Below are 18,645 nucleotides of genomic sequence, written 5' to 3'. Positions count from 1 at the left end.
TGATTCATTAAAAAGAAAATGTTAAGATCTGTTCTGATCAAAAAATATTTAACTGCCAAATGTAACAATTGAGGAAAAAAGGAAAAATTCAACTGACAATGAATATTTTTGTACTCAAAAGAATGAGATGCATTTCAACTTGTACAATAAATTTTGTGTAATGGAATTTTTGGGATCATATGGTATTCAATTTGTACAATGTTATATAGCTGCTCCAATTCAACTTGTCGTATCAATTGAAAATCCATTCAACTCTACCTCAATGCACTTATTAACAAAATTTCTCACTGCCCCTGATGTTTCCCTCCTTTAACTTTCATTCTTCTCATTCTTTTCTTTGAACTTAGAAGTTCCTTCTCGTTCCTTTCTCTGAGCTTAGAAGAGACCTATCTCTAGGAAGGGTACTGGGTATTTAGAGGGCTACGAACACAGCCTAGTTGACAGCCATGAGGGCCAACAGTTGGGCTTGAAAGTGGGCTTCGAGGCCAGGGGGGGTGCTTGGATTTAACTAGGGTTGCATTCATGTATGGAACTCAGTGATCCAAGTCAACCCGATGCAGTTGCCGGATTGAATCCAAGAGATGATGAAGCAGATGAAAGAGTTGGGTTGAGGCTCAAGTTGGATTCGAAGTTTTGATGGAATCTTTCTCTAATGGGAAGTAGTTGTTAATATATTGCATACTTCCAAGAGAGTGGTTGTAATTGCATTCTTCCAAGAGAGTAGTAGTAATTGCATACTTCCAACAGAGGTTTAGAATTAGAGTTTTTTGTATTGCTTTGGAAATTTTTGTGTTCAAATTCTAATTTAGAATTTGAAATTTTCTTTCTTGTTTTGAACTATTAAAATATATTTTCGATGTAATGGAATTTTGGGTTGCTGCTAGCTTGGTGTATACTTTGTGTTTTCTCTCTTTATGATATCAATGTAATGGAATTTTGAGTTGCTGCTAGTTGGCATTTTTGTGCCTTTCTTGCATTTGACAAATTTTCTTGATGAACAGAAAGTTTAAAAAATTATTCCTCATATATGATTATATTTAGGTGCAACAATGAGGCCAAAATCAGAAAAGTCTAGATAACAATGCATTCTTGATGAACAGAAAGTTTAAATCATTCTCAGATGTAGTTTTATGATCTTCCCTATTCTCTTCCCCATCTCCTTCTACATTCTCACAAGGCATGGCAACTACAAGTAACATTTCATCATTCTCTACATAAAATATGATTCTATCAGTAAGCCATCCAACATGTAACTCATTCACATATACCACTTCCTCATCTCCAATAACAAATCTAAAACCTTGCTCTAAATTACCCCTAGGGATCAAGTAATGAAACTTTGTAATAGTAGGTGCCTTTAATTGAACACACATGCCATGTATTTCAAAGTAGCTCAAACCGTTAGGATCACAATCTTTGACTAAATTCAATTTCCCACCTTAATGTGGTAGTTTTGGTTCCCACACAAGAGTACCACCACTATGAATCTCAAGTGTAAATAACAAATCAACGGTCTTCAAATAAATAAACTCTCTTGGGTTGTGTTTGAATACTTGAATTTGGATGAAATGCCTTAATTCCAAATCTATAAATTTTAAAATTCCTTGTTTGGATGTGTTTTATACCTTTAATGATTTGAAATTATAAATTTAATTTCTATTGAAGTAGGCCTTAAAGATTTCTAAAATTTCAAGGATTTAGAAGGTACTTCAAATCTAAAGATTTCAAGGTTTAAAATTTTTGGTGGATTTGTCAATTTCAAATCCTTAACATTTTTTAAACTATCCAAATAAGCTATTGATTAAAATCCAAATCCGCACCACAAGTTTCACCTCATAGATAGATTAACAACATAGACAATGATAGTAGAAAAAGCAATAATGTATACCATGTTAAAGACTAGCAGACAATTGAAACTTATAAGCACAAAGCAGCTAGAGGACTAACAGAAAATTGAAGCTTATAAGCACAAAGCAGCTTGAGGACAAACCTTAAAAATTAGGGCTGGGGAGATACGGAACATCAGGGAGACAGGGACCACAATCAAGACATGCAAGCACAGCAAAAAGATTCCAAAAAAACAACTCCAAACCCTAAAAATTCCGAGACAAAAGCGCAGCTTTTACAAAGCAAAAGCATTCTTCAGTACCATAGTCATCAAGGTATCCGGCCCTTAAGGTGTGTTTAGTAGAGTGGATTTTAAGGAGGATGGAAAAAAAAAATTGAGATAAAATGAGGAGGGAAAACTTTTTGGAGGGTGTTTGGTTGGAAGGGGAAGAGAGGAAAATAATGGTGGGGTCCAAGTGTTTTCTCCTCAAGCCCACTAAAAAGTTTTCTCTCCAAAATGAGGAGAAAACTAAATGAGAGAAGTGTGATTATTAAATGACAAAAATGTTCATGTGCACTTGCACATGGTCTTTGTACTTTGCTTTTTATTTTATTTTATTTTTAGTTCCAGTTTGAATGTTGCCTTGTCTTTTTTTTTTTTTTTTCTTTTTTTTCTAAGGCCGTGGGTGCTTTGTTTCGTTCTCATTTATTTATTTTTTTTTTCTTGGGGCTATGGGTGCTTTGTTTTTGTGTTTTTTTTTTTAGACGTGATTTTTTTTTTTCTTGGACATGATTTTTTTTTTAATAATAAATTTAGACATGTTTATCATTTTTTTTTTTAATTGGACACCATTTTTTAAAAGGGTATATGAGTATTTTATACAAACTCACTTTTTTCATCTCTCTACTTTTCCATTCCCAACCAAACAAAAATGAGGGAAATTAAAATATTTCTTATCCTCTCACTTTTTCATCTTCCCACCATTTTTTATTCTCTCACTTTTCCATCCTCTCACCATTTTCTATCCTCTCACTTTTCCACCCTTCCAACCAAACGGACCCTTAGACATTAGGGTTATAAGGTTAAGAAAGAAAATGAAAAAAAATATAATTTCTTTTGAAATCTTTACCCAAATTTTAAAAATAAAAAATTACAAACAAGATCACCAATTTCACATGTAACCCACATCAATTTTCACACAATTTAAAACCCTAGGTAAGGAACATGCTATGCTATAGTGTCACAAACAACAATGGGATCTAGGATCTTGCTACTCACCAATAGAAATCCCAAAATCTTTTGTTAAAGAAACAATCTTAACACTTCAATCAAACGAATTTTTTGAGAATAATCTTTGATCAAACATAAATTTCTAAATAATGAGAGTTCTTCTAGAGTGTAAAGTGGTGGGCTTTGCTTGTAGTGGTGGGTTTTGCTTGTAGTGTTGGGCTGCTTCCTGCTACACTAGGCCCAAGTATTCTGGGTAAGAGAGTTGGGACCGGTCCAACTACAACTCAATTTGGTCCGGCTTGTGCGCAAACTATGCCTTGTTTTCCAGGAACATGCTTGTGGCAAGTAGAGCTGTTTCAGATAAGTTGTGGCAGACAGACATGGTAATAATAACAAAATAAAATATCCTAACTACTTAATAGAAAATGACCAAATGATCCCTATTCAAGAAACATAATCACAGTAATAATAATCACTTTTACAAAAAGAACAAAGGGAACAAATGGTAATATATGTGGGTTAATCAGAAGAGAAAGAAGTCAGATTAAATCTGGTTCGCAGGAGCAAAACCAAAGAGGAAAGAACGTTTCTTCTCAATGCAATTAATCTCCCAGGAAAGTCCTGCTGTAGAAATCAACTACCTTGAGGGAAACAGACTTGAATGGTTAATGCACAAAGGGCCGTTCTAACTCTCTATCTATTTTCTTTTTGGTTTTTCTCTTTTCTTTCTTTCCCTCACACTCGTTTCTTTTTGTTTCCTGGTATATCTTTTCGAATTCCTATTCCTTCGTTATGGTTCCCCTCCTCTGTCCTTCTTTTGTTCACGGCAATGGTCTCTTTTTATAGTGTTTACCGTGATCGAATTTTACTGTTTTAGCCCTTAACCTTCTTTGTCTGGTCTGGGTGTATTTGTCGATCACTACTGGTCCGTCTGTGTGCCACCCCCCCCATCACCAGACAAAGAAGGGTATTTTGTTTGTTTGTCTGCCGTGACACCCTTTCTTGCTATGGTTTGGGTTCTTTCTCTCTCCCTATCCCTCATGGCATGCACCTAGTGGTTCCAACTCAGCTTGCTTCTTTTGGGTAGTATGTTATCCTAGCAAGACACTTCCTCCAAAAGAGCTTGAGCAGGAACCTCAAAAATAGATTTTTCCCTTCTCCCCACCGCCAAACCATGCCCTCTTACCTCTGACCCACAATTTCACCATGCCCTGTATTGGTTGGGTATAGGTTGGTGGTGCCTGGATGTTGTGCGTGCCTCCCTTCCATGTGTGTCCAAAATCTGCCTGCTGCTCATTCGTCTGCCGTGGTCTGGAGGCTTACTTGCATAGTTTGCCGCCCGTTTTCTTTGATCTTTTATGTGAGCTGCTTTTCGATTTCCTGCTCGCCTTAGGAGCTAGGCTTTATTTGATACTGGACCTTACATTTCTTCCGGCCCATTTCTTGATTGCCCTCATTGCCTGCCATATTACTTTGTCATTCTTGTTGTAATGATTCAATCTTGCTGGGCCTTTTTAGGCCAGCCGTTTACTCTTTCCCCCAGTGGCTTGGCATGACCATTGGTTCTCCTACTTATGGGCTCCTATGTCCCTTTTGTTTTTCTCTTGGGCATCCTTTGTCTATTTGCTTTCTTTGGGCTTCCTTGACCCTTTTACTAACTCTGCATTCCCATGGACTTTTACTAACTTCATTGGGCTTCCCTAACCCAATTACCTTATTCTCATCCTTGGGGTTCATAAGTTTGCCATTAATCCCTTACTTTCTTTGTTTGTATTACTTTAAGCCTGCAGTGGCCCATTCTCACTTTTCTATATCATATGCTGCCCATGGGTATGCTATTTCTCTCTTTTTGGGTTTCTTTAAGCCCATTTGTCTCTTCAAGGCCTATTTGTTTATTTCATGGGTCTGTGATCCATTATTCCTGCCGTTTGGGCCTAATGGTTTTGCCATCTGTTTGCCAACTCTTTGCTGCCCTTGTTGCTGGGCTTCTTCTTTCTTCTTGGGTTCTCAAAAATGACCCTCAACATAGAGAAGAACCTAGAGTTCTTTTAACGTTTTGATGTGTTTTAATTGTTTGTTTAGTGGTAAACAGTAAAGTGGGTTATGACTACATAACGGAATTAACCTCAAGTTGATAAACATTCTTAATCACATATAGACAAAGTGTAATAGCCCCAAATTAGAAGTGGGACAAAAAGTTGTTTCGGGTCCAAAATATATTAAAAAATTGCTCTTGATTTGAAGAGGAAGATACGAACACCCTCCCACTACATTCTGTAGTTTAAAACAAATGTCTTTAGTAATTTATTATTATACACTTCAAAATGTTAAAAAGTGGCATTTTTATTTTTTGTATTAAGCCCATGTGAGGGAGCGCCAGCGGCCCTTCTCCATTTAGATCTCTCATATAATGATTATTTTAGTATTTTGCACCATAATCGTCCCCTTACTTTAATGTAAAACAGACAACATAAAAGCGTCTCCAACAGTCAATGCATAGCCAAAATATAGAGAATATTTTACACTGTTCATGCTCTATATGCTCCTGTTCATGCTCCAGCAGCTTAGCTATATCTAGAAATTTTTTTTGCTAATGAACAGTAGCCCATCAAGTCTGATGGATTACTGTTCATTCTTCAAATCATTTTTTTCTATTATAATAATTTGGTATTGAATAAAAAATTGTTAGAAAATGTGTAGTTGTTAAAAAAAGAATAAATAATGAATGAAGAAATAATATTTAAATAAGATAGAGAATCTGTTGGAAAGTGTATTTGAAAAAGTGAGTAGATAAAGGTAAAAGTCACTGTTTATTCTCCAAACAGTACAAAAATTTGATGAATTTGCTGGAGATACTCTAAACTTTACTAGAATGGAGAGATCATTAGAAGTTAATACGCAAAAAATCCTGGAAGTAGAAAAGTATTAGTAGAAATTATCAGAGACAATGTTGAAATTGCATGAAAATTGGTGACATAATGGGAATCGTTGCAAGGATCAAAACTCGTTGCCTCTAGCCACGACTAATGTCACTTTTCAAGAAAATTCCTTAGTTTACACCCTTAATTAATTGTTTTTGCTATTTATAGTAATTTTTATTCTTGTTATAACTTTTAATTTAAAATTCAAAGTAATGTTATGTCTCTAGGACGTCTCCTAGAAATCGTAGGATTTTATTTTGTAATTTTCTTAATTTTATATATTAGGTAATTTTCCCAATTTCGTGCCTAATGCAAATTAGAGTTTTTAGGTGTTTTCTAAAGGCCTTAGGAATGCAGTTGTTAGCCCTAGGGTTCTTTTATATCTATTTAATTAAGAGCATTGTAGCCTCAAAGGCAATGCATATTTCAATTTTATAAAAATTCAGAGACCTTTTTTCTTTATTTCTAATGGATTCCAGGAGCTCTTTTTGTGGATTCAAGAAACTCCTTATGGATTCAAGGGCTATTTTCTTAAAGACATGCGTATTCTGTTTATTGTGGTTTTTTGCCTGCATCATACTTTTTTTTACTAGTTGCTAAAATGACCATATACTTCCCCCCCCCCCTTTTTTTTATCAATACCTTGCTAGAATCATTTGTTGAAGCCTAATAGTATTGCCATCAGAATTACATAAATTAGCCACAAAATATAGCATGGATGGGTTTTTCTTTCTCCTTTTTTTTTCCTTTTCTTTTCATAATCTTCAATTTTATTCAAACTGAAAAGAAAGAACTACAGTCTACCTCACAAGCAGTCCATAAGACCTTTGGAAGACTGAGTTTATTAAAACAAAAAGACTCAAATGACCTAAGGGAGAATTTAGCAGCTGCATGAGCAACCGAGTTACATTCTCTTTTGACCCAACAGACAAGACAGCTAAGAAAAGATTCTTCGACACATAAAATCTTGCTAATTATATTGGCAATAGACCAGTCAGGGGAGCAGTCAAAGGAAGCAAGAGGATCAGCAAGCTTTCACATCACACTAATGGATGGGTTTTTCTTGATTCCACTTCCACCCGCTCAAATAGAACCTAAGTTTAGGTATTCGAAGTATTGTTGTTTCACACTTTCAGATATGAAATGTTTCACATGATGTCCATAATTTCACATCAAGTGTCTACATCTAACACATGATGTGGAAGAGTGTAAACATTGTTAGATGTGAAATAGTCCAAGCACTTGAGACACTTTGTTCTTAAGTTAACCAGCCTTTTAATTAACTCTAATAATAAGCATGAAGGGATGCGATCAGAACTAAGATAAACTTGAAAAGAGCACTCTTTAATCCTAATTCGGCGACATGAACATGTTTTGTTTTTGCTTCCACTCTCCTTTTGTCCTTAAACAGAAGAAGAGGGACATTTCTTGATTCTGGCCAAGCAATTATCTACTGGCCTTGTATGTGGTAAGTACATCGCTGGGGATCCAGGATTAAGCCGTTCAAGCCTGTACCATGATAAAACAAAAAGAAAGGTTAGAAGATGAAGAAATATTTGACAAATGCTTGTACATGCATTCTACTAGGTCACACAGTAAAAATTCTCCCTTGTTTTTTTTCGTAATTCCTGTTTCACACAGTGACACACTGCGTGCAAACAAAAATGCTTGTGCATGTATACTGCTAAATTACACAGAAAAATGTTTTTTTTTTTTTCGGTTTTGACCTGAAGCAATTTAATAGGACATCTAGAGATCTATTTTTCTGATTTCTGAACTCATACATCTAGAATTGAGTACATATGCTGGAGGTGTATGAGATGCTACACTTTCTGGTATGAGCACTTTAATGCGGTCGATGAGTTTGATAATCCTAGTGGTTAGATTGGTTCCTTAAATTCCAAACTTTTGAAGCTTTCTTCTATCATCTCAGCCACCAAACAACATTTTGTTTCTTTCTCAAGCCTTTAAAGACAGATTTTATTTTGTCCATAACTAATCCTCTGTTTCTGTTAAATTAAAGAACAATCATTAACATGTTACGTAGGAATTTAAAGTAGCATAAAAGAAGGTAAACTAACTGGTAATTAAGGAGAAAATGGTGAAGGAAAATAGAAATTTCCAGCTTAGCAAGATCATTTCCAGGGCACAATCTACTTCCTGCTCCAAAAGGAAGGAAGGCTCCTGCTTTGGGTGTAAAATTCTGCATTCAATATAAAGCAAATCAGGATACTTATGAAAGCACATTCTTAAACACATATCATGCATGCTACAAAAGATATGTATCTGTATATTTGAAGAGGGTGAGGTGGGGGGGGGGGGTGGGAAGATGATGCTTTACTTACATCCCATCTGGAAGGCTTAAATTCCTTTGGATTCTCATAAATTTCAGGATCTAGGTGAACACTCCTAAACCACACTAGGACTCTCCAACCTTTGGGAATGGTATAACCTGAAAAACTTCTCATTAATAAATCATAACATATTGTGCAGTCGCTACAAATGAACACATGTTCATAGTGGAGGTGCTGCACTATCCTCTATCCAATTCTGTATGATAGACTATTACAAATATTTATTGGCATAACAAGAAAATAATATTAGTCTATGTGATGAATGCACAAGCCATCTTTATACATCTATAGTCATATTTTTCTTTCTATATTCACTTGTTATGCAAGCACAAGATCTCATAGCCATATCTTACGAAAAAGAATGAAAATCCACTGCATAGACTGACCTGCTAAATTGACATCTTTTTTTGCCTCTCGGAAAACTGTCAGGGAAAATGTTATCACACGAAGTGTTTCGTCAATCACCTGCCAAAGTTTTAAAATCATAAGATGAAAAGGAGGAAAACGACTTGGTGCATACCAAGGGAAAATGAATTTTATCACATGGATGTTGTACCTTAGAAAGATATTCCATTTCTCGAATTTCTTTCAGTGTCAACCCCTTCTGCTCTAGTGGCCTCTTCCTTACGATTTCCTCTTGCTCTTTCTGCAGTTGTGTGGAAACAGAATTTGAGAAAAAAAAAAAAAAAATCAAAACTCAAGCCACAATGAGTAGAACTCCGATAAAAAAAAGATAAGGGTGGAGAAAAAAAAAATTTAAAAAGATTAATTGAGCTAGAGAAATCAGTGAAATGCTTGTAACACTCCATGTGGTGTTTTTCTTGTTTTCTTGGGACATCAAATTTCCAATCCATTCATCCTCTCAACAGCTCGTCCAGGCAAACTGAGAAAAAACTTGACCCGGTTTAATATTTTGACAGCATAACCCAAGTGCTGGTGTTTCCCATCCGGTTGCCACAGCTTCAGATCACCACCCTATAATCTTGGATACTTGTTTGGAAAAGCAGCATTATGCCAGACCTTTCATATTTTTAATTGCCTGGATTTGGGATTGCTCTTGCAAAGGGGTTGTAAAAAAGGCTTGGAATTTTAGCTTTGCAGGATTGCCAAGTCTCATTTTAATGGATAACTTCAAGTGGCAAGGAAAGAGCTCAGCGATTGGAACAAGCAAAGTTTTGGGTTATGCCAATTTAAAATCAAGGAACTCATGAATAAAATTCAAGAACTCAACCAAAAAAAAAAAAAAAAAATTGCATATTCATGCCAATGGAGTTCCTAATGGAAAGTTTAAGACTTTCTCCAAAATCGACTCCAATCTTTTGACTTATACATCTCTGATTCCTAAGAGAGCTGTTCCTACTCATCTCCAATTTTGTCTCCTACAGTCCTTAGTGACACATGCAGTACATGATCATGCAATGAATTGCTACAAACTTGCCCATTTTAATTAATCAAAAGACTGTGCTATGATGCAGTAAACACAATTTCTCAATGTTGACAAGGTCATAAGTGGAATGCAGGTGGATGTAAAGTCTAATATGAAACTCATGAGTGATGAGTTAAGGTTGCACTTGACTTGCCAAAGTGGTGTAAACTCTCAGAGTCACCAACTTTTCAGACATTGATTTTAAGAACTAGATGTTGATGCTAATGAGCAATATTTAAACACTAATACCTTTGCCTTTTGAAGATATTCTGGGTGCTGGTTTAGGAAAATGGTAGCCCACATTGCGGTATGTCCTGATGACTCATGACCTGCATTCAAGTACATCACTAGAATATCTATGATGTCCTCATCAGTCAATTTTCTACCATTTTCGTCTTCAACATCTATCAAAGCGTCCATCATATCTTTCTTCTTTGTGGGAACAGAAACCTTCTTTTGATTTCTTCTATCCTCCACAATAGATTGAAATGTAGCCACAAGATTCTTTCGAGCCTGAAATAGCCATAAGTCAATTTGAGTTACTACACAAAACACAACAATTGGCTTCACAAGTAAGCCAAATTTTCATATCTATTTATTCACTCCAATGTTTAATCATGTTCCATTTTTTATCCATGGTTCAAACATGTGCGTGTGATCATACATATGCATAAACTTGTCTACCATGGAAAACACAAAATTAAGCCCAAGATTACACAAAATTAAGCCCAACATTATCTTTGAATCCTATTGTGTTTATTTTGGATTGGCTGAAAATAGAACTGAAAAATGTTACTTGGACTCACCTTGAGTGCTTTATGATAAGCAAATCCTGGAATATTAATTGCCATGGCTCTAACTCCATAATTAAGTGTTGTATATTCCCTCTCCAAGGCCGTCATTACTTGCTCACTCTCTGAGCTAAGAAAAATGTACATAATTATCCTAAAAGTAAGCTTCCTCAGTTCAGTCAAGAACTCAATTTCTCCCATTGTTGTCCATTTGTCCAAGGAAGATGTTACAATTTCTTCAATGTATTTAGTGTACATTGACAATGCCTCATAACCATTGACTGGAGCAGCTGTTAGCCGCCGGAGACGCTTATGCTCTTCAAAAGAAATGCCAATAAATGACTTCTTTCCAATGAGTGCAACAGTGGACTTAGGCCAACCAGGTTTAAAGCAATCATCATCTGTCAATACTCTTCTGCATGCTTCAGGTGAGGTAACTATGACACTCGGATTCCCAAACATGAAGACCTTATAGATTCCAGTTTGTCCAAATCTGCATATTGTTGATAGAAACATGGTTGTGTCATTTTTTGAACTGAAAATGACTACATTTGATAATTTCTACAGACTTTTTAACTTTTAAAAGACAATCCAAATCTTCAAGCAAAGTTAACCATGCTACTAAAAGGCGGGGCATGAAGCAATCTACCAATCTCATCAAATTTAGTATCCATGTGAAAATATCAACTAATAATTTTAATAGTGCCATGATTATAATCAACCATTATTATAGATTTTCCTGCCTCAAAATTATGAGTACCAAATAGATTATCAGGCCATAATCATGTTTTTTTGTTTGTTTGTTTGGTTTAATCAATCCTTGCTCCTAGTTCAGATTCACTTTAGGAGATTTAACTTAAGAGTTGTGGTATGGACTATAGGTGGTGCCTACTTGACACTAAGGGTACCAATGTGTGAGTCTTGGATGTATATTCTTTTTCTGCTAGGGTATATATTTTGGCTAAATCTTGTTACATAATCCTCATTGCACATTCCCTATACAATCTGTGAAATTATGTATCAAAAACACGATCTCAGCCCACGTGGCAGTGTGTGTACGATGAATATGCAATAACTTGTATGATAATCATTACCCACAAATTTTTAACATCTCAAAGATGTATTATATTTTCCATGCATCTTCTTGTTCATGAACTGTCAAACACTCTTGAAGCAAAGGTAGAATGACTTGATTTATATGAGGATAGAGCTGTAAAAGAGATATGATTCTCTTTTTCTTTTTGTAAATAGGAAGATCAGCTGTGATGATCCTATTTACCCATTTAGGAATAAAAAATAAAGTTGATCAAATGGATTTGATCCACAACCTGAACTCAATCTTAGGTCCAATGATTTTAGAATGCTACAGATAGTTTCATAATTGTCATTGAACCGAATCACTTCACTTTTATGCAGATATGATTGTCTTTGATTTTATGCTTCCATTAAAAGTGCATTATTTACTTTTCAACTTTAAAAATGGAGGAGCAGTTAGGTAAAAAAAAAAAAGACTGTTTAGCACTAAAATGTTAAATGGTTGAGAAATTTGTTGCCCAGTTTTTCTTTTTGTGCCTCTTTTTCTCTCTACCACTTAATGGAAAAAGCATGTGTTAAATTCATGGCCATTAAACTAAAATTAGAAGGAAAAAGAAAAAAAGAAAAAAGCATGTCGGTCCTCCTCTCCTATTTTTAGCGTTACAAAATGATTGCACTTTCCTAACTTAGTAGAGTAGGTCAAGTTTATGAGACAACATGGGGCCTAGATGATAAGTTAGAGCAACTATTATTAGTAAAGGCTTCCACTATACAACTATTTTCCACCAACTTACCAAGTTATGCAAACATCAAGAACTTCATTCTAAAATCAAGAAAAATCTACTTTACCAAATTCCCATATCTCAATTAACAGAGAAAAATATGTTATCCCATCAGATCCAAACTCTCCAAATTCCATGAATTCTAGGAGTTCTTTCATTGTGGTGAAGTGTTGTTTCTTACACCCTCTTCATTATGTTTTTGGTCTTAACTCCCCTCTTGTATTGCACACTTCTAGAAGCACCCAATTTTATTGAACATTTTTTACAAGCACATCAAATTTTTAAGTGTAAATGGGGTACGCCAAACACTATATTCACACATTTTATATCTCAAATCTTTTCATAATACCTTTTGATTACATTTTTAAAAACATATCAAATTTGAAAGTGCATGTAAATGGGGTATACCAAACACTACATTCACACATATCATATCTGAAATCTTTTCATAATACCATTTGATTACGACAACAAGGGGTAGAGAATTGGAACTCAAATTCTTTCATGAAATAATAGGTAATGAATAAAAGAGGGTCCATATAATGTTTGACAATTTTTCATAAGAATAAAGTATGTGAAACTTTGGGCGTTTCAATATAAAATGGGCCCATCACGAGATAGCCACCTGATGACGTAGACTAAAAATGCAAGAAGCGGTTTGAAATTAACGGCCGAAAAAGGCCCAAAACAAAAATTTTGGGGGTTGAATCAAAATTTGGCATTTACACACAAACCAGACGGTGAAATTTGGAGCATTCCATCGTCGATGATGGCGCTCCGCCACATCATAGATTTGACCATATTTTTAATGCAAAGTATATATATAAAAAAACTATGTTTTTTACAAGGTAGAATATACTAAGAAATTGATAAATAGTGTACTTATAATAAAACAGTGAAAATGACAAAAATAAGCCAGCACTCCCTCTAGGATGAACCGTTTTGGACCTTTTGGTGTCGTGTTGTGATCCATAGGTACATGGGATAAAGAGTTAGGCCCCGTTTGGATTGTGGAGACGGAGGTTTCCAGACAACTTTACTCTACTTTTCTCTTCCTTCCTTCTCCCTTAATCAAAAGGATCCCTAAAAACTCCTTAACACTACCTATCTTCCTTCTCCCTTAATCAAAGAGATCCCTAAAACTCCCTAACACTACCTATAAACTATATGCGGAGCATTTGATAACTCAAAAATGTTGACACTCTGACATAGCACATCAGATTATTAGTAATAGATAAAAAAAAAGATAACCTTTAGACTATATGTAAAAGCATTTGATAATTCAAAAATGTTGACACTTTAACATAGTCCGTCAGATTATTAGTAATAGATAAAAAAAATGTCCTTAACGATAGACCCAAATAAAAACAAGTGAAAACTTGCTAACACAAAAAAGTGGCATGACTCGTTCAAACTGTATGATATAACATATTCCAACTTCTAAGTACACAATTGCCCTCATATGTGTATGGTGCAGTATTGCACTACTACTAGCACTGTAGCATAGAACTCATTAAGCGCAGAGAGAGAGAGAGAGATGGCAAAGCAGTTTAATTGGGTACATGTTAGCCTGAATAACGATAAACTAGAACATGACTTAATACTCCAGGGGAGAGTTGCTATCTTTCTCTATATCCATAGTGGGTCTTATCATGAATTTAATTAGCCGTATTCATTTTATCAAAGAAAAATGATAAGAATACTAGCCAGAAAGAGAGAGAGAGACCTGGAAACAAGGGAGGCGACGAAAGAGTCAGGGTCTTTGGACTTGAAGGCAGAGAGGAAGGACCACATGTTCCCTATGAAGGGCCAACCCATATCACCTGGAGGAAGAGAGTACTGCTTTTCTCCCAATTGGGTTTCGTACAGCCACCAATTTGCACTCTTCACAACCCATCTCAGGACCACCAAAACTCCAAATATGCCCAGCAAGACGTTGCAGATAGAACCCAACTCCATTAATACTTAGCTAGCTCGCTTCTTCTTCTACTTTTTTTTTTTTTTTTGTGAGTAAACTTATATAGCTAGCACAACCAGTACTACTAACTATCACCACCAATATTTTCAGGTACTCTCCGAGCGAGTGAGGACTCACAAGCAAGCACACGTACCCCTCTCAGCTTCTTTGTTTCTGCAAATTCCCTCTCTGTTTCTTTCCGTATGTGAGTCTCAAGTAAATATATATACTGTATTATAGACTGAATAAAATTAAAAAAAAAATTCTAGAATATTAAATCCGTAGAAGGACTGTGTAGAAAAAGAAAAGAAAAATACAAACACTAAAATACAGAAAAAATTCATAATTCTTTTCCTTGCCGCTGTGTCGTGTTGTGACTGAATACAAATATGCTGTATTACATTTTATGTTTCACTTTATGTTTTATTAATCACAATTTATATTATATTTATTTAACATTTTTTATAAAATAACCAAAAGTTTAAAATAGATAAAAAAACCAAACACATATTAGTGAAACATAAAATAAAACATAAAAAGTTGTACAGAAGATTTGTATTCGTTGTGATTGATGTGCAATAAAAGTGAAGTCAATAATTATTCTCCATATAAGTTATGTTGCGTGCAATTGTAAAAAAAGTTATGAAATTTGTTGTGTGTGAACAATTGTTAATTGAAAAAAAAATGGGAGGCTAGGAATGATTCACAATGGGCATTCGTCAAGTTCTACAAATTGAGAGATCAGGCCGGCATTTTGTTTTTGGGCGGTTATTTGCTTTTTGTCCTTTTGGATATGGTTCTAAGTTGCCGTTATATATCAATATACTTTAAGGTCCGGTTAATATGTGTCCTTAGTGTACATATTAAGTTATTTATTTTTGGAAATATTTTTTCGAAAATTTAAAAAGCTGTCAATACTTTTTCAATTCTCAATAATTTTTTTTCTAAAAATGATTAATTATTGTGTCTCCTTAAGGTACACATTAGCAAAATCCTATACCTTATAGTCACAACAAGATTAACAAAATATTTAAAACTATGTAGTGAACACATTGTTAATGGTAAATAATGATTTTTTTTTTTTTGAGAGTCAAAAAGGGTGGCTCACGTGTGTTATCACAGCCGACCACACCCTACAGATACATCATCTGTGGGTACCACCAGCACATAATGGTAAATAATGAATTGATGTTAAAGGTAAAGTGAGGGCACATATTAAGTCATCTATTTTTGGAAATATTTTTTCGGAAATTGAAAAAGCTGCCAATACTTTTTCAATTTCCAATTTTTTTTTAAAAAATGATTAATTATTATGTGTCCTTAAGGCACACATTAGCAAAATCCTATACTTTATAGTCACAACAAGATTAACAAAATATTTACAACTATGTAGTGAACACGTTGTTAATGGTAAATACTGATTTTTTTTTTAGAGTAAAAAAAGATGATTCATGTGTGTTATCGCAGCCGACCACACTCTACAGATACATCGCCTATAGGTACCATCAGCCTATAATGGTAAATAATGAATTGATGGTAAAGGTAAAGTGCAAACCAGATGCAATAAAAACGTATCAATTTAAATTTTGTGACACAAAAATTGTGTTGACAGTGCACTAAAAAAAAAAAAAAAGTGTAAATAAACTTTCTGCATCTCTCACTCTCATTGCTCAGAGCTGGCACACGATTTGATGTATTTTCGTTTTTCGTAACAGTACGCACATATAACAAAGCAAACAAAAGAAGTAGATACATTCATATGAATCGGGAAGACAAATTTTTTTTTTTTTTTGGGTAAGCTGGGAAGACAAATTTCGATACAATAAAAAGCAACCATGTGTGTATCTGGGGTTAACCGAATTATATTAATACGCTGCAGATCCACACAATGTGTGGGAATATATAAATATTATGTAATAGGATATAAGTAAAAATTACTTCAAGTATTGTCTATTTAAAAAAAAAAAAAATTCTTCAATATTTTTTATCTTTTTATCTTTACAAATATATCATTCTATTTTTTTTTTTACAATTAATATTTTTTTTAAGGTGAATGATATTCTTCTAACTTCTACATAGTGTGTTATATTGGCCTAATATACAACCAAATTCTATAAGTTTCAAATTTATTATTCAATTTCTCACCTTTTAAAGAATAGAGAGATTATCATAATAATAAAAACTCATCACGAAATTATAATGTTATTTTAACTAAAATTAAAATGTAACCAAAGGAATAAACGATAGATTTTATAATAATTTATTTCTTAAACAATTGGTAGGCATATTTAAATTCATAACCATATAGATTGTGTTTTGATATAAACTCAAATTCCTATTTCCAAAAAAAAAAACTAAGTATTAATCCAAACCAAAATTCAACCAAAGTTATAAGAGAGAGAGAGAGAGAGAGAGAAGACTTTATGACAGGAAATTAAAAAAACACAATACCAACACACGTATACTTAAAAAAAAGAAAGGAGAGAGAGAGAGAGAGAGAGAGAGAGAGAGAGTACTATGTTTTTTGGGAAATATATAATATGGATTGAATGAGAGAAATGATATCAAATTTATACAAAATAAAATGGGGAGAAAAAGAGTCAAAATCTAAGAAAGAGGAAATGGTAAAGGGAGTGTAACAGAAAAGTAGAGAGTAGTTAGGAGTTAGAAGAGGCAAAAAGGAAGAGGAAATGTTGGAAGAATTGTAACAATAGGTGTGGACTAATAGGGAGTTGAATAGTTTTTATTTATTTTTAGAATAGGGAGAATAAAAGTTTAAAAATAGAAAAGAAGAGATAGAAAATAAGTGGATAATGTGGTTGTTAATATGGTTCAGCAGAAGCATAACAACAAGCTTGAGGATGACTCGGCAAAAATATATGTCCAAGTCCATTTAAAATGCCTGTAAAATATAACACTATCTTACTAATCTGTATCTTCAAAACAAATTTATCCAAAAAATTTAATTAAATTAAAAAAAAATGACACTAGACAAAAAAAAGAGCCTTATTACATGTGCAAAGCGCGTGTGATGACGCTAGTATATATATTTTACTTAAAAAAAAAAAAAACTAGTGTATATATATATATATATATACACGTAAAAAAATGTTCTAACTAGAATAATTAAGGGGCGGATCTTTTTTTTTTTAATGGGTAGTACTAAAAATGCATATAGCCCCTTGAATGATTTTACTTTATTATAAAAAAATAAAATAAAAAAGTAAAAAATAAAAAACCTAACTTATAGCCTTTTCATGCATGCTATGCAAGTGTCATACATGCGTGGCACTTACATAACATGCATTGCATTTTAAGCAGGTGTCATACATGCGCTACTGTCATACATACAGCAATATGATGGCTTACAGATGGTTCAACAAAACGGCAATGGCGATTGGGTTCGATCGGGTATTGTTATCATCATCTCTTTCCTCTGTTTTTTGTTCTGAGTTTTCTGAGAAGCTATTTTTGAAATTCAAATTTGAAGATCTTTTCCACCATTTGTATCCTATACTCTGTTTGGGATTCTTTTTTAGCTGTCTATATATTCTGTCAAAGTTGAAAGTCCATTGTAATAATATGTACTTGTTTAGAATTCAGATCAATATAAATCTAGTAAAAAAGTCCTGTAGTTCAACTAGCTAGCTCTTTTTAATGTGTTCATGACATTCAAGATTCAAATCCCTTCCTACCGTGATAATTATTAATTTTTTATTTATTTAATAAAAGATCAAAACATATATCTAAAAAAACAGAGAAAACAATGGGCTTTCAAAAATGTGACTTTCTAATGTCAAAGTGTCTGATGTTAAGTTTAAAAGCCATTTCTTGGCCCAAAAAAAAAAAAAGTTTTAAAAACCACATGTCATATGTAATGCACATGATTATCTTAGTTAAGTGAGTTATGTGTATTATACATAACAAGAACTAATATTATCTTCTGATTGATGGTTAGAGCCTGGGGCTTATAGGCGGAGCGAGGGGAGGCCATAGTCTCTTGGATTTTCCAAAAATGCTCCCTCCCCCTCTATTTAATGTTAAAATTTTAAAATATTGAGTAAATTTTAGATAATGTCCCCTTTCATTTTTTATTTTTTTTTAAAAGTATAAATGCTCTTTAATTTATTGTTTTCTCCTTTATTTTCTTTTTAATATTGAGCTATCAGAATATTTGGCTTGACCTTCCTTGAGAAAATTTTCTGCCTCTGCCACTATTGGGCTCTTAACATGTTTGGAGTCAAACTTTGTCTAAACTATAGGAAAAAGTTTGGCTTTGACCACTAATAAAAAAATGACCTGTGTTTCATAATATGCAATA

General features: G+C 33.9%; 1 protein-coding gene across 2 annotated transcripts; it reads right to left on the bottom strand.

The window, feature by feature from the left end:
- Positions 1 to 7,238: 7,238 nt before the first annotated feature.
- On the bottom strand, positions 7,239 to 14,531 carry LOC115987237 (ent-kaurenoic acid oxidase 1-like). Of its 2 annotated transcripts, XM_031110740.1 has the most exons (8): positions 14,094 to 14,531; positions 10,566 to 11,043; positions 10,009 to 10,272; positions 8,890 to 8,979; positions 8,720 to 8,798; positions 8,325 to 8,431; positions 8,061 to 8,182; positions 7,239 to 7,488 (listed from the first exon to the last, which is right to left on the bottom strand). In XM_031110740.1, the coding sequence occupies exons 1-8, from the start codon at positions 14,324 to 14,326 to the stop codon at positions 7,383 to 7,385; spliced, it is 1,479 nt and encodes a 492-aa protein (XP_030966600.1). In that variant the 5' UTR covers positions 14,327 to 14,531; the 3' UTR covers positions 7,239 to 7,382. The 2 variants fall into 2 exon arrangements, 1 of the variants encoding a protein (XP_030966600.1); XR_004091023.1 differs by lacking the exon at positions 7,239 to 7,488 and having other exon boundaries at positions 8,101 to 8,182; positions 8,325 to 8,439; positions 14,094 to 14,503.
- Between the last annotated feature and the right edge of the window lie 4,114 nt (positions 14,532 to 18,645).

This window comes from Quercus lobata, chromosome 4 (assembly GCF_001633185.2).
Source record: "Quercus lobata isolate SW786 chromosome 4, ValleyOak3.0 Primary Assembly, whole genome shotgun sequence".
NCBI lineage: Eukaryota > Viridiplantae > Streptophyta > Magnoliopsida > Fagales > Fagaceae > Quercus > Quercus lobata.
This window is presented reverse-complemented; position numbering and strand designations above follow the sequence as displayed.